The sequence below is a fragment of the Amblyomma mixtum genome, chromosome 7 (assembly GCF_055824585.1).
Source record: "Amblyomma mixtum isolate Tamu chromosome 7, ASM5582458v1, whole genome shotgun sequence".
Taxonomy (NCBI): Eukaryota; Metazoa; Arthropoda; class Arachnida; order Ixodida; family Ixodidae; genus Amblyomma; species Amblyomma mixtum.
The window spans coordinates 100,893,760-100,916,980 of NC_143018.1; the positions used below are offsets into that span (position 1 = coordinate 100,893,760).

Below are 23,221 nucleotides of genomic sequence, written 5' to 3' on the forward strand. Positions count from 1 at the left end.
CCCGCTGCCCACTCTCGGAGCTGCGGGTGTCTTATCACGGACATGTTCGTATTGGGTCGTGTAGAAACAAACTCGACGAGTGCGCTGAGAATACCGTGGGCGGACGGACGTGGGTGGAGCCGTCGGACACGGCCGAGCACCAACGGGAAAACGTGCGACTCGATCCCGTTATCGGTGCCGTCCGTCTCGCGAGCGGGAGGAGTCGGTCGGTCGCTGACTGCACAACCGTGTTTGCAACGGATCCAGATGTTCGATTAACATCAGCTAAGGCGAAAGCCTCGTTTACCCCCCCCCCCCCCCCCCCCTCTTTCCTCGGCGTCTTGTTTTATCGTTGTTACGTAAGGCATCGTCCAGGAAGTGACCCGGAAAAAGATAGCAATGGTGGTCTTCCGGAGCCGCTGCGAGCCAGCCGCAGATGCTGAAAGCTTGCCGCAGCGTCTTGTTCGGCGAACCCCCCGTTTGACCCTTGAGCATCGACAGTCTCTGTTGATTCTGCGTTCTGCGGGGAAACACCCGGATGAACCGAGGCGACCCTTCCTCGCCGTCCCTCGTTCCAGGGTCTAGCGATTCATGAGGTTTAGAAAAAGCAAAGCAAAAAATGCAACCTCAGGACTTCGTTCCAAAAGCGATCTTTTATAGTCGCCCGTACAGACTGTCCGCGGCTCTGCCGAGCAGACTTAAAAGTCCTGTAGAGCTAAATTTAGAGCTCTGGAAGCATTGTCAGGTTTCATTCTGTTTCCCTTATAACGATCGTCTTCTGGCGCCGACCATGGTGCTGACACGATCGGTTACGTCGATCAGTGTGTGTAGTAATAAGTGCGGTAATCGAATCTTGCGTTTCGATCGCCTAGCTGCGGGCTTCGGTGCACGACGAGAGAGACGTGCGGTGAAGCCTCCCTGTCCGAACAGTGTCATGCGGGGAAGAAGCCCTACAGTGTCGACATCCGCCTCTTCCCAACCAACCCCGACGGACGACTCGGAAGTGCCAAATTATTCAAATGCGTTGCCGAGCGAAGAAATTCTCCGCGTCTCAGTGAGCGGCGCGGAGAACACGCGCGACGGTTAAAGAGCGCCCAAATCGGCGGCAAATGCCAGAGAGGCGGCGGTTTAATCCAGTCTCCCCCGAAGGGAGCCCGGAAAAGGAGCCTGAATTATTCAAATTTTGTCCGACATAACGGAGCGGTCGAGGCGACGCTTCTGATCTGTTCGCAGAAGAAGCTCGACGCGTTTCCAGGGCGATCGATAAACGATCTGGAAACGTGCCGAACGCGGGGAAAAAAAAAAGGGTGAATTCCGCGCGGAGTCCTTTTCCGAAAGGGCAAGGTAGGGGATATGGGGTGAACTGCGGCGCTTCTGCTGCAGCTCTGATATACATACTTGCGCGTAGTGCAGGACTTGCTGATTCAGAATTTAGAATTACGATGAAAAAAAAAAAAAGAGGGAGTTAGTTGGAGGTTTGGCCTGTTTAAAGGTACGGGAAAGCCATGTTCTTAGGTTCTCTCCCGCCTGACGCTCTTCTAAAGAAAGCCGCCGCGGTACTCGTGGAGCCATCTGGTGAGTTCTGCAAGAAACTTGGACCGTTGCTATTTTTATCGAGGTGGGATTTTGTTGAGGCGTTCGGTACAGAAAAGAAGAGCGCGACCTTTGAATTATGGTAAAAGGAATGGCATCCGGATCAGGAAAGACTCATCCTCTGTTAGGCGGAGATAGCTTTCTACGAGACTCTCCGCGGTCTCCGGTGCTGAGAGCCGGCTGAGAGGCACCCGCTCCTAATTGCTGCGCCCAGACCGTGAGGCCCCGTGATGACGGGAATGAAGTTCATTCATTCATTCATTCATTCATTCATTCATTCATTCATTCATTCATTTCATTAACGCGGAAAAGATCAAATCATGAGGCGGGAAGCGTGGTTTATGGTGTCATCGTGGTGGTGGTACACGGTGGCATCAGTGGACCTACAGTAAAGCAGCTCTTTCCGAGTGATGGGAAGAGCGCAAATACGACTGCCTTCGCACCTTCGCAGGAGTTTAGAAGAGGGCTTGTACCAGTGCTGGCATATGTGGTGCAGTATGAATGAAGACACAGATATGAGTACTTTTAGATGGCTCATAGACTGTAGCGTATTTTTCCAGAAAAGCATTGCCAGCACTGACCATTTTCATCCAAACCGTGAAAAGATTTTAGTGTGGTTCCAAACGTCCCTATATGCTACATTTCAAAAATCCCTGTGGTCGCTCAGTGGTTATGGTCGGCTGTTGACCTGAAAGACGTGGGTTCGATCGCATTTCTTTGGAGACGAGATGTGTACTGTGCGATGTTGGCGCACATTAATGATGGTCATGTTATCCGGAGCCCTCCACTACGGCGTCCCTCGTAGCTTGAGTCGCTTTCGAACGTTAAATTCCATAAAACCATAAGCCAATAAATTTCAGAATTTGGCGGAACACCCTTATATGCGTTCAGCTATAGTACTAGATCCCACCCCCCCAGTACTTGCAGCGGTCCTGACCTGATGATGATGTCACTGCATAGAACACTTGGTTATGTGCAGTTGGTTGGTTGGTTTATTGGGGTTTAACGTCCCAAAGCGACTAAGGCTATGAGGGACGCCGTAGTGGAGGGCTCCGGAAATTTCGACCACCTGGGGTTCTTTAACATGCACTGACATTGCACAGTACACGGGCCTCTAGAATTTCTCCTCCAAAGAAATTCAACCACCGCGGCCGGGATTGAACCCGCATCTTTTGGGTCAGCAGCCGAGCACTATAACCGCTGAGCCTCCGCGGCGGCTATGTGCAGTTGGTGTGTGTGGTTTGGCTGTGTGCTGCCAAAGCTGCATGTGCGAGCGGCGCCATTAACCACTCCTCTCTCCGCTTTTGCAGACGAGGCGAGGCAGAAGCGCGTCGGCGTCCTGGTGCACTGCCTGGCCGGGGTGTCGCGCTCGGTGACGGTGACGCTGGCTTACCTGATGCAGAAGCACAAGCTGCCGCTCAACGAGGCGTACGACCTGGTCAAGAAGCGCAAGGCCAACATCGCGCCAAACTTCAACTTCCTGGGCCAACTGCTGGACTTCGAGCAGCTGCTGGACCTGCGACCGCAGAACTGCGGCTGCTGCGACACGCCGTGTCGCTGCCGGCGCGCGCTGCACTTCACGTCGCCCACGCGCACCACGCCCGACTCGGGCATCGACTTGGACCGGTGGACGTAGCGTGAGGCCCGCGGGGGCAGCCGCTTCCAGTTCGCCCCCGCGGTCACGCCCAGCGACGAGCTCGAGCCGGTGCCCGAGCCCGCGTCGGAGGAGGACGACGACGAGCCTCCCGCGTCCGGCGCCGAAGGTGGTCAGCAGCCGCGGGACGGCTGCGACACTGTCTGAAATGGTTCACACGTTGTCATCTAGCTCAGATTCACGGGGCCCTCGACCGTGGCAGCATGTGAAGGCGGAGCCACTGGTGAAACAAGTGCTTGCCTTCCTTCTCCAGGCCTGTGCGCAGCTCTCCAAGCGAACATCGACGAAGAAAGCTGCTGTGCGGGCTCACGGAGAAGAGTGCTTCTTCCGGTGCGTTCGCGACTGGTGCTCTTCGTTTCCTGGCGAAACAACTTTTCCGAGAGCAAGTCCGCTGACTTCGTTCGTACGGGCAGCTGACAGTGAAGATCGGCCAACTTAGGCTACCGGAGAATGCATGCATTCTATGTCGAAATCAAGGCTGCCAGTCCACAAGACTCTAGAAGAGTGCTGCAACCGTGCTTGCCGGTGTATGCTGGAGAAGTTTTTACAAACAGTTTTCAAGCAGTTTTCAAGCTGAAGGGATTCTGCCGTTTCCAAGGAAGGGCTATTACAGGCCCTGTACAAGTCCAGTAGTGCCATGCAAGCACTTGCTTCAGTTCAGGCGACACTTGGGATAGGTTAGGCTCCAGTTAGTGCCAAGTATGAACTCGACATTGGCAGTGACCCAGAAGCAGCTGCCCAGCAGCAGCAGGTAGACAAAACGGCCTAAAACTGCAAAAGGCAGGTAGCCTGTTTCGTGTGCTGGCTTTGGAGCCTCTTTAATGCTCAAGTGGCAAACTTCTCCTCATCTCGAAATAATTTATTGTGAATGTAGCCTCAGGAAAGAAAAAAAAAATTGCGGCTGCAGTTGCCAGTGCCAACGTGTAGGCAACTTGTATTTTGCCAGAGTCAGTCTGCAGGCTCAGCTTATATTTGACACTCCACTTCTGTTCTGTTGCACTCGGAGATTCAGGCAACATTTACATTTATTGAATCATCGCCAGGGAAGTTGTGAACTGCCAAATTTCAGGTGCAACCAAGCAGCAGTTTGTAATACAAAACTAAAGCACATCAATGAATTGCATGATCGTAGCATCATCATCATTATTCTTCATAAGAAAGCCCCTGTTCAAGATGGCAACGCTCTAAGAGAAAGTGTACAAAAGAGGCCAAAACAGGCAAGCAATAAGTATTCCAGTGGCCAAGCAAACGTCATGTTTCCATTTCTTACACATTGCTGCATGAGCATGTTCCTGGGATCCTGCCATGTTCGTAGCAAGTACAAAGTGACTGCTCAGCTAGGCCTATGTGCTAGCTGGCTCCGAAAGTGTGTGGACCACGTAAAGGCCTTCAGCGTCGACTGTCAGGACCTGCTGGGGAAGTCCAGAGAAGCAGTCCGAGGTGGCGGCGGGACATCGGCTGTCTACGAACGACTGCACTCAGCCAAGGACTGTGTTCAAGCTGTAAACTTGTGAGCTCAGTTGTACAAGCATGAGGTCTTCAGTTGGGAAGTGTATTTTACCGCTCAGTTCCTCGCTTGTCCGCATCGTGGAAGTGCTGGACTGCGGTGACTGTACCGGTGACTTCCACCCAGCTACTGTTAGCCGTGAAAGATGTGGTACTTGTTTCCCCTTTTTTCCTGGACTCGTGGCCAGTTCCAAGAGGTCCGTGCGCAAGGGATTTGAGAAGTGCAAGTTTCATACTACTGCAGCCATACACTGCTACAGCTCTGAACTGACACACGTGTTGAGAGTGGATGTGCATGTTGGCATGCGTTGTTCTCGATGCAAAGTGAACCAGTGTTTGTACCCTTGTTCTTCATTTGGCACTGGCTGCATGGTATAGAGGGCAGTGTTGAAGGAGTGTCTGCTCATGCCAAGGGCTTCTCATTGGGCAAAATATGCTTTCTGACTGACAGTGGTCAGTCACAGCCTGAAACTTTTGCAGGCTGATGTGAATATATCCCTGTGTTCCTAAAAATTTGATCTTGGCAGTGCAATCTTTCTCATGGTGTTATCAACTTAGTGGGCAAGGCTCTTGTGGCATGTTCCCCATGTTGCCATCTTTACAAGATAAAAGTTGGCTTGGAGGTATTTCATCAATGCAAGCGTGAACATTTGTGCAGAGTTTTAGCAGTGATACAGTGGTGGTTTTATATAAGATGCTAAATAACTTCATGACTTCAGTAACCATCAGTTATATTATTAAATCAACCAGGACATGGTAGCAAATTCTGAACAGCAAGGAAAATATCAAAATGTTAGAAAGAAATTTATAGCTTTCGGCACCTGTTGCAAGTTTGTGGTGTAGTGATGTTCTGTAGTACGAGTATCGTTAAAAAACTTTGAATTGCCTATGAAAAGCAATATTTGCCTACGTCTCTTTCTAGTGCAGATTTGTAGTGGTGCCTAGTTTGTTGTGTTCAGTCATATCCCCTTCATATTCACTGACACCATAAACTAAGATATGCTAATGCTACCTTGCAAGTGGCTCTAAATTTGGTTGTATTCCTTCCTAGTGCCATATTTAGGCAGTGAGTATCAGTCTGATTTTACAAGTACGCAGCTTCTCACAAGGAAGTTCAGCGTCATGTGTAGGTTGTTTCTTTGCAATTTCAAACAAACAAGGGATGCTTTTGTTATTTCCTTTTGAGAATTGTGCAATAATTAAATTTAATTCTTCGCCACCACTTTCAATGTAAGCGACCTGATGTTGCATCGTCTTCAGCACAAAGCAACTCATTGAAATCACGTTTGCGTTTGGTGTCCAGTGCATGAAAAAGTACACTGGTTTGGTTTATGGTTTATGGGGGTTTGACGTCCCAAAGCGACTCAGGCTATGAGGGACGCCGTAGTGAAGGGCTCTGGAAATTTCGACTACCTGGGGTTCTTTAACGTGCACGGACATCGCACAGTGCACGGGCCTCTATAATTTTGCCCCCATCGAAATTCGACAGCCGAGGCGGAGTCACTGCGGCGGCAGAACTATATTGGAATGACACCTGAAAGTTGTATTTGGAATGAAGCCTGAAAGTTGTTGGAGAAAGAGACTTTCAGAAAAGCACATTTAAAGGGCTACTGAAGCGCTTTTAGAATTCGATGAGTTTAAGATTGCCGAATGTGTGAAATGTGCTGGTAAAGCCTGCGAAATCGTTTTGCTCTAGCATTTGAAATGGTGGCGTATTCACCGAATAAAGTCGTCGTCGGTGTTCAGCTTCTCTGAAGTGCAAAGCAACGGGCAGAGACCCCGATAATGACGTCACGTATGACGGCCCTACGTTTCCAGCGAAGAAACGGTTATTCCATGGAAGGAAACCGACGCCATCGAAGGCGAAGCTCACGATGCATTGTTTGGCGCCATCTGACGACGCACAGCAGCATGCAGGCGTAAGCAGCGGACATCTGAAATTTCGGCAACAATGACGTCACTGCCGAGTTTCCTCGCACTCCTCCAACGTAGTGAGGAGAAGCCTAAACATCGTCACGGTTTTAATAGACGATTATGTCACCATTTTAAATGCTAGTGCAAAAATACTTTGCATGCTTTGTCTAGAAGCTTGATAGATTCGAATTCTTGAATAACCTGGAATTCTCAAAAAACCGTTTCAGCTTCCCTTTAAGGAAAAAAAACGGCTTTCCTCCTTGCGATGCATATTCACAAAGCATGTGTATGATAATCTTCTATAAAATGTGTACGTGAGACATCATTTATAATGAACCTTCTGCCACGATTGAAGCCGGCTATGAAATGGTAGCATGGGGACCAAGCCACAACAAGCTCAATCCACTTATCATTGTTTTAACCCTGTATATAGATTCATCCATTACGTTACTTTAATTCCTTGTATATAGTGTACATAGCTGAATGTTGCAGTGTTATATCTGTTGTTTCCTTTCCGATGCACGCTGCCACGTCTCTGAAGCTCTCGCAGAGAGGTTGGCTGCATGTTGAACGCATACCGTTGACTGTAGAACCATTTCCTTCCGAACCTGGTTGTTTCTTTGTTGCTTTGTTGTTGATGCGCACTTTTACTGTTGCTTCATTTGTTGGTGCAACCATGTGCAAACAAGGTGAACGGAACAACAAAGCCTGTTTACAGGTTGCAGTGAACGAGGTGGGTAGGTGAAAAACTTCCAGGAAGAACTTGATCATAGGTGGTGCAGTTCTTGCCAGCAGTCGGCCTGCGAGAAGTCTTGCCTCAAAGAGGACAAGATGTGTAGTTTTCTGGACCTCTGAAATTTGCGTTTCTCTTTGCCATTCGAAAAGCTAAACTTTTTAATCCTGAAAAACTAGTGGTTAAGCCAAGTTAGCACCAGAAGTGAACAGAAACAGGACCATCAAAAGAGGAAATTATGCTGAATCCAATAAGGGAGTAATTACACATTGGCATCCACCCGAGCGCAGCCATACGGCTACAAAGGAAAGCTGTATAGCTTTCCTTTGTAGTCGTATGGCTGCGCTTGGGTGGATGCCAATGAGTAATTACTCCCTTATTACAAATCTACTCCACCTTGGGGGAATCCCCTAAACATTGGACCTATGCTGAATCCAGTTTCATTAAATGAACAAAACGAGGTCTCGGTTGTTGAGCTAATGGTCCTCGCTCTTGGCCATTGTCGGCATTTAACGTCTTTTCTGTCTTTTAAGAGCAGTTCGTGGCCCTGAATTAACCGCCTCATGTTTAAACCTGGCAGAACCAGCAGCATTGCTTTCTTTGGAGTCCATTCCAGGCTGAGGCTGTCTGTGCATATCTGCAGCACCCATGAGAGAGTAGCACCATGTGCAATTAACCAGACTCGCTGCTGGCAGTTGCCTCTCAAGAGCTCTAGCCCAAACTCGACCTTCTTTAGCTGGAAGTGGTACCGCGAAAGAAGCTGCCAGAGGAACATGCTCGGTTCTCCAAGCGCATGAAAGCGGAACTGTCTCTGTTGTCTTCTCATTGTCATGAATCGCAAAATTATGGGAAAGTGTCTATGTGCGGAGGAGACACCAAGAATTAGAACTGCATCTCTTGCTAGAAACTGTGCAAGACATGTCATTAAATGCGTCAATGAGTAATTACTCCCTTATTACAAATCTACTCCACCTTGGGGGATTCCCCTAAACATTTGACCAACGCTGTTCCCACTTCGAGTTATTGATCAATTCGCTCTCGCCCTACCATAAGCTTGCCGTCCCGGTTAGCTCAATTGGTAGAGCGACTGCTCCGGTGAAGCGGTGGTCCCGGGTTCAAACCCCGGGCCAGGACGAATTTTTCTCTAACTGCGAAGTTTCTGAGAAAGCTGTATAGCTTTCCTTTGTAGCCGTATGGCTGCACTCGGGTGGAAGTCAATGAGTAATTACTCCCTTATTACAAATCTACTCCACCTGGGGGATTCCCCTAAACATTTGACCAAGACTTTCTTGAAGCAAACTAAGTGTAATTTCCAATGGAGGCTTTAGGATGAAACATCTCCAGGCATTGCCTGCTTTAAGCTGCCTCCTTGGGATGAATGAAGTGTCACTTTCTCATTGATCTTTTTGCAAAGCTAATGCAGCTTGAACATGAACGCAGTGTTCCTCTGGCGCTACCTACCGGGCTCTTCTAGCTAATGAAACAAGCTTTGCGATTTTCGTTGCACTGTGTCAGGGGCGCCTGCAAGGTAGTTTGCGACACAGCTCTCGTGCTTCTCCGTTTCATTGTTGGCTGGTTTGTTACACATTTGTGTGGCTTCGTGTGCTGCCTTCGAGAGCGCACGGATGAGCGGTGAAAGAACTGCCCGCGCTGCGTTTTTAATGAAACAAAAGGAAGATGAGCAGTGCAGCTTGCGGCATCTCTTGGACTAGTCCTGGGTTATTATCCTCTCTCTAGGGTAGGATGACTGCAGCAGGAGAGAAAAGACACACCCGCCACTTTGAGAGTTGTTGCGCTTCCCTACCTTTTGCTCACTTATACAGAGCTGCTGCGCAGAACGCGCTGGCCAGCACAGCTGTGAGAACCCTCTACTGTCTGCATGTTGCCTCCCCCGGCCACCGCCCATTGTTTTTTTTTTGCATGAACCGACGCATCTTTCTGTGTCTTGTGTCAAAAATTGGGCATTGTCCACAAATGTTGCTAAGGAATGATGGCCTCCCAGCAAACCAAAAACCTCTCAGAGACATCTAGCTATAGACATCTCTGAGAGGTTTTTTGGTTTGCTGGGCTAGCATTGGACTCTAGTGGGCATAAATGCTGTTCGCTTGAAATATCACAGCTGTGCTTTCCAGGGCTTTCTGTGGACAGCGGCAGACGGAACCCAAGAGATGCGTGTTCTGTGGCTCTGCAAGGGAGGGGAAAAAAAAACACAAGGTCTCTAGGGATTCACGGCAGGCTTCCTTTTTGATATTGCCAGCGAGAAACGGCTAGCGGTTGTAGTTGGCTTCGGATACAAAACAGAAACCCAGTCTGCATGGGGCCAATCCTTGTTAAAGCAGTTACCACTATTACAGCGTTGGTATGTTGTGCGCAAGGTTAAGATTTGTTATACATGTGAAGCTCTGAGACGACTGTGAGTGTTCCTCTGTGCGAGTCTTTTGAAAGCTGGGAATGCTTTGTTTTTGGGCGTTGAAAAAAACAAACACCAGTGCGTAGCTCTTTGCTGTGCGACTGACACTCTGTATGGAAGTCACTTGTGCCGGTGAAGTGATCGGGGCTTATTCGTCCTAGGCCACAACGCTTTGTTCCCGGGAACAGGCTGTAACGGCCTTGCATTACTCGTTCTCCACCCCATTGGTGCATGCATACGGTGACGTGCCACCTTGTCAAAAACCCTGTGCCAAACCACAGTAGCCTGTCGTGGCGTTTCATGTATGTAGCTCGTGGTAATTTGCCCTTGTACTGAAGCACAAGAGCTGGAAGCTGATGGTGCTTTTTTTTTTTAACCACCTATTGGGTGCACACCCATGGCCAAAGCACAGACCTTCCATTATGCTACTCTTGGAAACCTTAGGTAATTGGTAAGCTATCTTGACCCTTACTACAATTGCTGTGTAGTTCTAGAAGCTGGCCGTTGTTAAAAGCAATGAAATTCGTACCCTTAGTCGGCATGCCTGAATGTTAAAGAAATCGATGGGACCAAGCACGTTAGTTTTTTACTGCTCGACCTGTAGCTTTGGAAGGTGATTGTGTGCTAATTTTTTTTACTATTATGCCATAGCCTAGTGACGTGAAAAAAGTTCATCACATGTAGGTCGTCTCGGGTGTTCTTCTCAGGACAGTAGGTGCGGCATCCCCTCTCTTCTTCTACAATATGTGCTCTTGCATCCGAAAGAAAGTTTCAGTGATAAGCATGTTCTTGTGCTTCCTTCCTCCGATGTCCCATTTATATCCCGCACATGTCGCATGAAGCGAGCGAAGTAGGGTTGCCTCGATTGCTTCAGCGGGCAAGTGCTTTCGTACAGAGCTGAAGGTAGTAGACCGGACACCGACAATGCCATCGCACTTGGAGACAGGGGAAGGGAATGTTGACTGTTCACGTATACATCTTCCCCAAATTCTTTAGTTGTTCCTGTGTTTTGAGGACGGAGAATTGGGAAAGGAGCATGATGCCAGACAGGCAACCTCCAGTGAGCTTGTGCCATTCGTTACTGCGTTCGTAGACACCGCCAAACTCGGCCGAAGGCAGGACTACCTGCTGTATATTTGTCATATGCTGGCCAAAAAATGAATTTCTGTTGAGGTGTTCCTGATTTTATTTCTAAACGACACGGCTTCAGAACTGTCTCATGATGCTCCTTCCCACTTTTTCTCTGCCCCGTGTTCGACGGCGACTGCAGTCGATTCGATGGTCGGTCTGCGCTCTTTGACTGCCAAAACGCCCGAATGTTGTCTGCTTCAGAGGCGTTCTTGTCTCCTTGTTTTTATCTTGTCGATTGTGATAACAAATCAGCGCGTGCTGTATGTTCTGTGCATTTCTCTCCTTGTTCAGCGCTTACTTTATTTTTGTTCTGCAATTGCAAAAAGAAGCGCGTGCCTGTGTGCAAAACGCGTGGAGAGGCGCAACTGATGCGTGTTTGCTTGTTTGGACTGAGATGAGAGCGAGTGTTTTCATTGCCCCTGGCAGCGCCCGATGTTGTGGGGCTGCGCAGAGAGCGAGACTGTTATAATCTCGGAGATATTTCCATATACATCTGGAAAGCCAATAAAATGTGCATATTTTTCATGAACACGATATGTATGTCTGCTCATATTGATCCCATGACTACGCTCAGGTGTCCTAATATTAACCCTTTCAGGCGCCATTTTTGTTTTGACTGAAATTAATTATTTTTTCATCTAAGTAGTATATTCAGGCCTCAAGAAAGGGAATTTGTTAGTTTTTAAACGTGAAAGACCAGCAGGTAAGTTTTTACAGCGATGTGAAGAATTGCGTACAAAGTGTCAGATTTGTTAGAAATTATAACACCGAAATGTGTGTCAGGTAAACACCCAAGGGATCGTGGAATCACTTTGTGTTTTGAAGATTCACATTATGCTCGAAATTGAGCAAAAACAATCGATGTTTTCACTCTCGGCAAAATCTGTCTGCACAAAAACGACAGACAAAGTGCTACCTAGCTTACTCTTATGTGAAATATTATTTACTGCATTCGCTACATGGTACAAAAAAAGCAACTTATTTGCATCAAGAAGGGTCCTTAATTTGACTGCAATGATGAAATCACTGTTAAGTGCTCCAGTTTCTCAGAAAAAGCTGTCAAGTTTGCCGCTGACACAATTGTGTACAAAGCGCCTGAAAGGGTTAACTGTACTGAGCTGCCATTTGCAAGACAGCAGACGCTAAGGCTTGCCCTGTGTCTGTCACTACTATCTGAAACTAAATCACCCCCCCCCCCCCGCCCCCTCCCAAGAGGAGCATGTCAAATATTAAGGGTACAAAAAGATTGCTGATGGCATTCTGCATGTTAACGGCCAAGATGGATTGGCTTTCAGGGCCTGTTGTGAACAGCATCAGCATGGCACATGAAGTGGGGCTTGGAAACACACCTTTACCAGCCTGCACACATGACCGGTGTGGTGGGCAAAACATTGAGCTGCTAACAGCATGGTGCAGCATGTGTAGAGGAAAGGCTGCACTGTGACATTATCCCAGCTGTGCTACTGAAACAAACATACAGAAGTACACAATGACAGGTCATCCGGGTGAATAATGGTTGCTGACACCTTAGCAATGTGTGCAATGACAAGAAGTATGAGAACTGTAAACTTTTTCACTGTAGCCAAGGGTAGGGAAATTAGCTTTGGCTGCTATGACATATGAAAGAAGCCAACAGACACTGACACCAAGGGAAAGAGTGCTTGCCTGGCAAGGCTGACAAGTGCCATATGCAATGTACACTGAGGAAAAAAGAAAAACATTAGCTGCGGTACTGTTGAACCTGGTTAGAGAGCGAAATCTATGTGCATTGGCCAACTATAAGCGGCTTGGCGTCTGTAACGTTGAGTGCGTTCCCGACACTGGATAGGCAGTGCACCCACCCTCGCAGGTGGCAGTCAGTGGTTGATCGCGAGAGGTTGCGCACCCAATGAACGCTGCGGATTATTGCTGCAGTGCCGCGTGTCTGCCACAACGCTGTGAGCGCTAACGCATGAGGGCCACAACTCTCTCTCACCACCCCACGTACCTCTTAGCACGATTCAGGCGTCCACTGACCCAGGCAGACAGTTGTGCGCCCTTCCTTTCCTCAAAATCATCGGAGTCTGGAACGTTGTCAACGCCAACGCCAATGAACACAATAAACGCCGACAGCCTATGGCTTCAGTGCCGCATTTCTGCCAAACCTTGTTAATGCCAACGCATGCAGTGCACATGTCACTTCCACCCTTCCAACACTACCTCTCCCCCGGACACCTCCCCAGAGGCTGCAGACGAAGCTGCCATTGCAATTGCCATCACCCGCACGCAAGCCCGGTACATTTTAACTGACTTCAAAGCTGCGATATTAAATTTTAACGCAACAGCGTTAAGGGCCCCGTGTCACTGAAAAGCCGGTGTTGTTGTCGGCGGCGTTGGCCGTGAGCGAAAAATCCCAGGAGCCCGCTACTTTTCCTCTTCGCTTGGCGCGCAAGTAGCGCCATCAGACGGCGCCCACTAAAACCTCCTCCACGCAATCACGGCCGCCTCGATCACGCGCGCGCGGCGATCCAGGTGGTCGTGACGCAATGTACGCCACTGCCCCAACAGATAGCGCGCGATGGCAGCGCCTCCTAAAGTTTAGCGCCTCCCGCTCGTCTCGGTAGCAGCGGGGCCATGCGGGGACGCAGGAATCGCGCAGTGAGCGGCGAACAACGCAGCGCACATCCAAGGCGCATTCGTCACGAAGCTTTTGGCTTGCTGCCCGTTCATTCGGCGCGGAAGCTATGCTGACGTTCGTGGCATCGGGTTTGTTGAGAGGCCTCCTACAGACTCCGAGCGATTTCCAACGGGCTAGGCGTCGCGCGAACGGGCGATGGCGTTCCGCGGACTCCCTGGCAGGCTGCGACACGCTGTCGCGTTCCTTTTGCTCGAGGCCGAGTCCATGTCCCAACATGCTTTCAAGAAATCTGTGAGGATATATATATATATATATATATATATATATAGGGGTTGGTTACATTCGTCGAATTTCCCTATAGCCTAAGGAATATAAGCTATTGTCAAGTAGCCTTTAAGAATGCCAGAAGCCCAAGGTTGCTCTGATCCTATTAGTGATTACCTCTGTAGGCAATAGACAATAAGCTGATCAGTCTAGTTTCTTTAATCTTTGACGCCCTTCTTTTGATGGATTAAGATAATATACGGGTCCCCTGAAGATTTCCGTACACTTGAGGTCGTGAGGCATTGTGTTACAAGGTGGCAAGTTTTTCTAGCACTACCTCCTCACCGTTCACCAGCAGATCTGCAGTTACCTGACCCTATCCAGCCCACACAGGTGGTGCCTAAAGAGCAAATGGGTCAGCAGTGGTTGGTGCAGTGCAAAATTTTGCAATGATGTTACAGTTTACTTTAAACTGAGTTATCTGAAAACGAGCTTTAATTATGATACCATTATTTTCAAAATGACACAATAAAAAGCCAAATTTTTGTATTTTATACGGTCATGTGAGAATACACTGAACGAAAATTAATCATGTGTATTCAACAGTTTTTAATTTATAAAGAGAAACCCAAATGTGACCTTAATGCATTATACTGAAGGAAACAAAAACATCAAGAATTTGTGTTCTAAATGTGGCGGGTAAGTTTGTTCAGTTGATAAGAGCACAAATTGCTGAAGAATGCCTACTGGAACACGCCCTAAAGCACACTGTGAGTGTGACACATGGCACCTTCAAAAGGGCAAGCTTTTGCGAGGGCATCCTCATGCTCATGAGTGGCTCCTGCCATGAGGCGAGGGATGATGATGATATAAAAACTGGTGATAATGAGCGAGGGCAATGCACACAGTGTGAAGAGAAGGAGTTTCAGTGTGCTATGCAACTTCACATGCTCTTTCATGGTGCAACTAGCATGATGAATGCGCACAAAGTGGTGCCATCTGGCTATCACCAGGCCAGTGTATTCCCTACCACATGCCAGTGACAAGTGGGCATAGATAAGGGCTTCGGTGGGCCCCTGCCACTTTTGGGATGGAGATACTGCTCTTGTCAGCGCCGTACTACGTCAGCTTTCCCGTTTGGTTGCACTGAGCTCAGCATGGCAGCAGACAGTCTAGAAGAGAAACGTGCAGTTACTGCATAGAATTCTGCACATCTGATGCTCAGAGCCCCAGATTGTTAAATAAACAAACTAGAGTTCATTATGCACAGAAAGTCAATATTTCAGCTTTGTGAACAGTCCTCTCTTTGCTAACAAAACCGTGGTACCCTGCATTATGAATGCTTTTCCAACAATTAAGATGAGTTACTTTTGAGCTGCTGTTGCATGGTTCTCAAAGAGTGACATTTGAGGCATGCAACAGCTACTAAAAAATTATCTTTTTTGTCCATGAAAACTGGTTTGGTTTATGGGGGTTTAACATCCCAAAGACGCCGTAGTGAAGGGCTTCGGAAAATTCGGCTGCCTGGGGTTCTTTAATGTGCACTGACATTGCATGGTATACAGGCCTCTAGAATTTCGCCTCCATCGAAATTCAACCGCTCCGGAAGAGACTAAACATGCATCTTTCGGTCAGCAGCTGAGCACTGTAACCACTGAGCCACCGCAGCGGCATGTCCATGAAAACTCTGAGTATCCTGAGGAAATTCATTTTCAGTGCTGCCTGCAGCCTGATGAACGAATGTGATTAGTAAGACAAACGTACCATTATTTACAAGCAATTCTCACATTTTGCCACATGGTAAACAATTCTGTTTACTTCTTTTTGAAGCAGACCAATGAGCAACAGACACTTCCCCTGGAAGCTGTGAAGCAACGTTATCGTCTAACGAAAGCATTAAACTACTTAGACTTATTTTACGAGCTGCCTTCCATTTATGAAATGTACTGAAGCAGTCATCTACACAGAATATTCTGGTTCAAAGTTTTCTTTCATAGCCTGTGACTGCCATGCACATATGCTTAATTAAATTTGCACAAGTGCATGATAACCTTAACTGATTATATGCCATGAAGTTCTGACTTTGGCAAGGTACAATGCAATGTTAACTACTGTTCAGCAGTTTCCTAATTTAGCAAGATGCAAGCCAATGTCACCTTATCTTTAGCATTCCCAAGTTCACCAGCTTATATGCAGAGGTAGTAGTTTCAAGTTTAAACTGAAAGAAAAAGAGATAAACATACATAGAAATCAAATCCCAAAATTTAGCTTCAACCGTACAAAGATAGGACCCTTGAGATTTTGGCCACAGCTATCTGGCTAGTGAGCACGAGTTACAAATGGTCAAATGAGAGATTCGACCAAGTGTGAAAGACTAGAGCGCAGTGAGGCAGCAGGATTGTTGAATTAAGTAGTACATTTCGAAGTATTGCTTGCTACTTTTCACACAGGCTTAGTGCAGACCGAGAGGATCCATCACCTCGTGAAGCTTCGTCCACTAACGTGTATCACCCTCCAGTCACAAACATCATCACCTTATCAGATCCGTTACTTGGCCTTTGATGTTTTTTCAGGGCATGTAAGGACACTGTCAACATTTTTAGCCCTAGCAAGTCACTGTCAAAGCGAAACCATGTACAAGCATCTACAGAAAGTGACTTGTTCTAGTTGCCGCAAAGGGTCAACAGGACTTGCATCGCTGCCATCACCATGCTAAGTAATCAAACGCACTCTGCTGCCTTGCTCTCTGCTTCAGCTGCCGTCAGTTTTTCTTTCTTTAAAATACAAACCTTTTTTCTTGCGAAATTTTTGCTCCATTCAAGGTTTGTTCCGTGACTGAAGGAGTGAGCAGTGAGTAGCAGCAAGAAATACACTTGCATTGCAGTCGCCACTTAATTGAAATAATTGATTTAACCTGAAATTCTTTTTTTCGTCACAGTTTTCTGGTATTATGTACTCTGTATGTAACACGATAGTTTTTACTAACACTTGATGTCCGAAAGTTCTTTTTGCATGTCATGTTTTCAAAGCTATTTTCTTTCTTTTGCCGCGCCGAATGTTATCTACCAGTGTTATTTAGACTGCTTTGCTTTTAATCTTGTACTACGCTTACGCTTTTCTGTATATGTCCGCCGTTTTTGAATTTGCTTTTACCTATTTCGTGTACTTGGACCCGAACTAGCCGCTGGCTATGGGTCCAAAAAGTGTTTGTATTTTCTGTAAAAGAAATTCGAAAATAAATTGAAATTGAAATTGAAACTTACGAGGCAAGGTTCAAAACTGACACTGCTCAATCACACTTTTCTTGGTCAGTGAGCCTTAAGATAACTGCTGTATAAATCTGTTGTGTAGATAAACTGTTGTATAGATAACTGGTTGCCATAAATGAATATCACTTGAAAGAGAACCAAGCAGTGGTTTCAGGCTTAGACGGAAGCGTTCCATAACCTACCAGGTGTTCCTCCGAATAGCTGTACAGTTCAGGTGAAGTGACTGCCTGACAAATGAACATCACCGAGATTTTAAGAAATCTTTGGTAGTCCGTTGTGCTGCTGTTCCAAGAAATGAGACCTCAAGACGTTATAACAGTAATGTAAATTTAATCTGGACAACATCTTGTGCGTAGGTAAAAAAACCAGCTCGATCGCAGCGCAAGGCTAGGGAATACAACACACAACGCTTGAGTTGCAGGAGTTGTGAGAGATTGAGATTTTCATTCAGCGCCCCGTTTGGTAGCTAAGAACAATCTCTCAGTGGAGTCTTTCTTATTTACCTATATATTTAAATTAACATTAAAGGCCCTCTTTCAAGGGTTCTGCATTAAAGAGACGAGCAATAAAACATATAACAAAACAGTCACAACAAAACAACAACAACAAAGCAATGTTCTACGCAGTACTGTAAAAAGTGTCACACAAATATCCTAATCACATGAAATACAAACATACACAAGTATAAAACACCAGAAAAAACACATCTGCATCTCAAGAAAAAAGGAAAAGGACGAAGTCACTAAGGACTTTAGATGATCGGGTGAAATACAAAATATTTCAATGTTATGAGGAACACAAGCACACATAATATGGTACACTATCACTTGCTTCCAGAAACTGTCATTCCATAAGAGCTTGATTTGCTGGCTGACCATACTCTGGAAGAGTTGCTCCAAGGAGCACGCCATGGCTGTTGTCTAACTGCTCTCATCTCAATTTCAATCAGAAGCTGTGCGCAGTCCTTTTTTATACAGGCCATCATAAAAACTTCTCTCTCCATGAAGCATGCCTGGTTTGAATGGAAGAAGCCGAAGCCTTCTGTAGGCTCATTTTTATATGTTCGCTCAGGATGTTCAGATTTGAATTTACAGTAGACAGCTCTTTCTGAAGGTGGCTTGTTTTTAGCCGTTGCGCTTTTAGCTTTCTGTTCGCCTCAGAGCAACGTTTTTGCAAAACAGAGTTCTTCTTCCGGAGTTCAAGCACTTCACTGACGAGTTCACTTGTGGACATAGAAAAGACATTTGCTGATCCGGCTGCATAATCACTGATACCTTCTTGGTGCTCTTCGCTCATTTCATTGTCACTACTGCCAAAGCAACACTCTTGTGGTGCTGGCGAGCCCAGAGAAGAGAGACTGGCTGATCCTGGTGCGTAGTCACCAGCGTCTTCCTGACTCCTTTCACTCATGTCATTACTGCCAGAACATTTTTGTGCCACTGATGAGCTCGTAGAAGGCACATCTGGTGATCCTGGTGCACAGTCACTGGTACTTGGTTGATGATTTGCACTAACGCCATTGTTGCCAGAAGTGCAGTCTTGTGCTGTTGACGAGTTTTCTTTTTTTATAGAATCATCGACACTGGATGCAGGGCTGGTTTGTTGAGGGAGCGGCTTTTTGCGTTTAGGCTGAGCTGCAAACATAAAAGAACGTAAAAAGCACGAACAAGCTAGAAAAAAAAAACCATAAGTGTTGTTCCTGTCATACTATTCACATAGGTTTAAAAAATGGTACCCAGTCATCAAGCTCAGAAAAACATGGTTAAACTACGAGGAGCTTTTCGAAAGCAATGCTTCCTATTACTAAAAGAGAGACGAAGAACATAATATTACAAGATTTCAGCTACACAGATATTTTTCCCGTAGTCACCACCATTCGTTATGCACTTTTGTGAACAAGAGCCTGTATGATGTGCCCGCAAAAATCTGAACCAGCAGAGGCGACCCATGTTCTTACAGCTGTTTGCTTTGGTTTAGTTTTAGGGGGTATAACGTCCCAAAGCAGCTCAGGCAATGAGAGATGCCATAGTGGAGAGCTGCAAGTAATTTTGACCACCTGGGATTCTTTAGCATGCACTGACAATGCTCCATGGTCACGAAACTGGTAGAGTCGTACCCCATTAATATGAGCCCTGTTAATATGGATGACTACAATTATGGGCAATTATTCTGGGGACCAAACTTTTCCCATGTATTTTCGTCTCGCTACTGTGGAAACTCGCTTTCTGGACAGGGCAAAAATGCACGCACTCTATTGAGTTACATGTAATCTTGTTGTGTTAATATGGACAGCGATGAGAAGGGAAGCTTGAATTTCCTTTCTTGTATTCTGAGTGCTGGAGACCAGCAAAGAGCAGTGCTAATGTGCAAACACTAGAATGAAGGCTTTGTTTTGTGGTTCATTGCTTTCCAGAATCATGGTTCCCGGTGAAACCGCCTTACCACTTGTCATATTGCAATGCTCTCTCTGCAGGTAGTGTAAAGGTGAAAGTCGCCTTCAGCAGATGCCCACCGACTTACAGCAGATATGTACCAGTGGTTTGTGGTATATGAGAAGGAACAGGAGATATGTCTTCTAGGAGACTCAGGCTATAGGGGATGCCGTAGTGGAGGGCTGTCGATAATTTTGACAACCTGGGGTTTTTTGCATGCACTGACACTACACGGTACATGAGCCTCTAGCATTTCGCTTCCACTGAAATGTGACCGCTGCGGCCGGTTTGAACCCCGTCTTTTGGGCAAGCAGCTAAGCAGCATAATCACTGAGCCACCACGGTGGCTAATTTTATAAATAATGGTAACCAGGATAAAACATTTGGAGCTCTCATAATTCTGTCTAGTAACTACTTCGCTACCCACCACTATGCAAAGAAGCAGACATTATTCACAGTTTTATTTTCTGAATACTTTTTTCTTCATGATTCGTTATTACTTATTACGGACAACTCACGTAATACAGTTTCACTCAGAAACCAAAGTGTATACATTTACGAGGCGCAAATTCACTGGGCGTGGTGTTATCGTGTTGCGAGTGCAATTCTGGATTCTTCTCTGGCACGACTATGCATATTCAGGATTTCAGCCTTGTGATAACAAAGATTTCCAACACCTTTCCAAAGACATTACAGCCAACATTCAGTTGTGTACACAGCTCTTCAGTCGTAATTCATCGATTATCAAGGATTAGTTCGAGGCGCTGTTCATATGAGGGACGGCAAGTGGGTAGTGATGCCCAAAGCATGGGTTAAGTACCTCTTTCTACCAATTCCGAAATACCCTATCCACTGCCTCACGGTACTCACATGCACTATATTGTCTCTGTAGACCTTAAGCAAGCACTGATGAATGTCAGTGGGTGTAGTTTGTTCACCAGCGAGGAATTCAATAACACGTACATGTCTGTTTTGTTTGCACCTCTGCGTCAGATGCCGTTCTTGCAGAACGCAGCTCACCTGCTGTCCGTTACTCAAAATGGTATTAGAAGGAAGGCCCTATCTTTAAAACGGCACCAATATCGGCTCGGATTTTGTACAATTTAAAAAAAGAAGGATGTATTACTTTCGGAGTGACCCTGACACAATACCGTGCTGCCTCTAGTCTGTACAAAAAGAAAAAAAAACATGCACGTTAATAAGGATATGCAATGCCTCTTTGTCTCCTCTGTGATTCCTTTCTTCCCAGCACAAAAGTAGTTTACTTAAGGAGTACTTAAATCCACTAACAAAAACCACTGTTCTAAACACAACGTTTCCGAGTCAACACATGATGTTCACTTACGCTTGAAGTCGAACAGCAATGGTATAGCTGATTGTTTAAGCAGACGCCGTCCATCCTGGCGATTGGCTTCATACTGGTTCGCGTCGAAATGAAGCTGAAATAAGGTAATTAATGGAAAAACAATGAGCCTATATTATAACATAATGAACATTCATCGTCATCAAGAATCTCGGCGGACCAATTTAAGGGGCGTGGCCTTCTTGCGTCATCTGCGACACTAAAAGCACTGACACCTGTTGAGATAAATGCAAATGACGACGGCGAACTACAGCGAAACGTCAAACGTTGGAACTGTAAACAGATCTATGTTTACACTTATGATAAAGCACTAGCATGCGCTACCTTCACGTGCTTGTAACAAGAGGGAAACAGGTACACTCCTTCGCCAATGAATTTACTGCTCAGCTGGTCGCCTTTGACAGTCATTAATTTCAGTGGTTACCAGAACGTGACGTTCTTCTACCTCAACCTACGCCAAAACAGCTCTGAAATGCGAGCGCTGACAACCTTACCTCGCACACTTTGGAGTTGTCAGTAGGTTTCCAGCCCTCTCGTTTGACCTGGCATTCCCACGCCTTGCGGCGCACGCTGTCTCGCGGAAAACGAAACAGCCGCTGTCCCTTTCTGTCACTGCCAGAGCACCCGGGAACGCAACAACCCGTCATAGTTTGATCGCCCTGCAGTCGCTATCATCACACACACAGGACAAGCTCACTTCAAGTAGCTGGAACGTTGTTGCTACTGCCAGATCAAACCATTCGCGCCACTCCACGGTTCGGTCGCCACGCCGCTGCACAAAAGAAACAACACGCACAAAGCACAGTAGACCCAAAATGGCGTCGGCGCGAGCATTGTTTGTTTTATAGTTTGTTTGTTTGATGAACACTCTCAAGGTTAGGTTATTTGTAAAACATAAATACCCCCGAAAGCAGAAGGTTTGACAGCCGTCGCCGTAGCTCAGAGGTAGAGCACCGGACGCGTAATTCGGAGGTCGTGGGTTCGGATCCCACCGGCGGCATGTGGTTGTTTTTTCTTCTGCTTTTCTAATCAATTAGCTTTAAGCGACTGTAATATTCTTACTTGATCAACACCACAAAAAAATAAAATAAATGAAAAAAATCCCCTGTGCTCCTTGGTTTCTGTGGCTGTTGGCTTCTCTCATATTTACAACGAGCCCCTCATTCCCATTCCCTTGTTTGCTTACTAGTTCACTATAGTTTGTTTGCGTAAAAAATCCACGGGGCGGCGCTTCTTTCTTTTACCACGTGATCTTCGCGCCTGCGCGCGTTATTTGAATGGCGCTTGTAGACCCGCGCGCGTGAGATGATGTCGGGAGAAATAAAGCAGACGTTAATGAGAGAAAATAGCAGCCATCAGTAATAGCTCAAAACGGGGAAGTTGATTCCGCATTTCTTAGCCCCAGGAGCGTGCCAGCATGTTGACAAGAAACAGACAGTGAAAAATAAAAACTGCACGGAACACGCGAGCTCAAACCGGCAAGGAAAAAAAAAAAAAGGTCGATGATTACGCTTCTCGGTAAAAGAGAGCGAGTGTTAATACTCTTATTATGAAGCTTTTGTGTTAGCCACTAAGTTGGTAGCAGGCTTGCCGCACTCCATAAACTAGGGGGTGGGTACAGGGTAAAGGGGTGATCGGGACAATGGGAGAGGTTTGCGTAGTGTTCTGGCCAGTTGTGAACTGAAGGTAACGGGCGATGACGGTACAGATACACGCTAGCCGTTGCGTATAAAGGCTGAATTTTGCTCAGGATGATGGAAAGCTCAGGGTGAGGTGATGGAATGGTCTGTTTATTTTCTCGAAGGTTGTCGTAGTGTACAATGAGATGTTTGAGCGCAGCTTCTGCGATATTTGAACCATAGGTGACCCTCAGTCGGAACACGCACTGCCGAACGAAGCCGGCTCTGGGTTTCGACTTCAGCAGCGCGCACAGCTTCTCCTCGGGCATTGCGCTTCGAATCAGCCGCCGCTGTCAACGGAACCCCGCTCTAGAAGTGCCCTCCTCCTCCTCTGCGGCACTGCTCTTGCTTACTCTCCCCATATCCTCATCCTCCCGTTCTACCCTCCTCCTTGCGTTCTCATCTTCGATGTTTGTCGCTTGCCAACAGGCTGGCGCGCTCCCTTTAAGAGCTTCGCCTTCAAGAGTGGAACGCGACAGTATTTTCGGGTCCCGGTCGCATCGCCGTTTCATTCGCCTCTCATGCTCTCAGAGACATACCTCTCATGGCACAGCACAACACACAAGGGCAGAAAGAGAGCCCGTAATTACAGTGTTCTAGAAGGGGGAAGTGGGCTCACTGCCGTATCCCTGCGCCGCTTCGCCTTGGCGCACACAGCGTCGACTTCCCTGATGCCC

General features: G+C 46.9%; 2 protein-coding genes across 2 annotated transcripts in view; one reads left to right on the top strand and one right to left on the bottom strand.

The window, feature by feature from the left end:
- The window catches only part of Mkp3 (Mitogen-activated protein kinase phosphatase 3), a 68,918-nt gene extending 61,291 nt beyond the window's left edge, over nt 1-7,627 (top strand). The window contains exon 4 of the mRNA XM_089553234.1: nt 2,883-7,627. Coding sequence (XP_089409360.1) covers nt 2,883-3,208 — 326 coding nt within the window. The 3' untranslated portion in view covers nt 3,209-7,627. The remainder of the gene's footprint in view (nt 1-2,882) is intronic.
- Nucleotides 7,628-16,592: 8,965 nt separating this feature from the next.
- LOC149337012 (uncharacterized) lies at nt 16,593-21,646 on the bottom strand. The gene is made up of 3 exons (XM_089554797.1): nt 21,360-21,646; nt 20,848-20,941; nt 16,593-18,704 (listed from the first exon to the last, which is right to left on the bottom strand). The coding sequence occupies exons 1-3, from the start codon at nt 21,510-21,512 to the stop codon at nt 18,052-18,054; spliced, it is 900 nt and encodes a 299-aa protein (XP_089410923.1). The 5' UTR covers nt 21,513-21,646; the 3' UTR covers nt 16,593-18,051.
- Between the last annotated feature and the right edge of the window lie 1,575 nt (nt 21,647-23,221).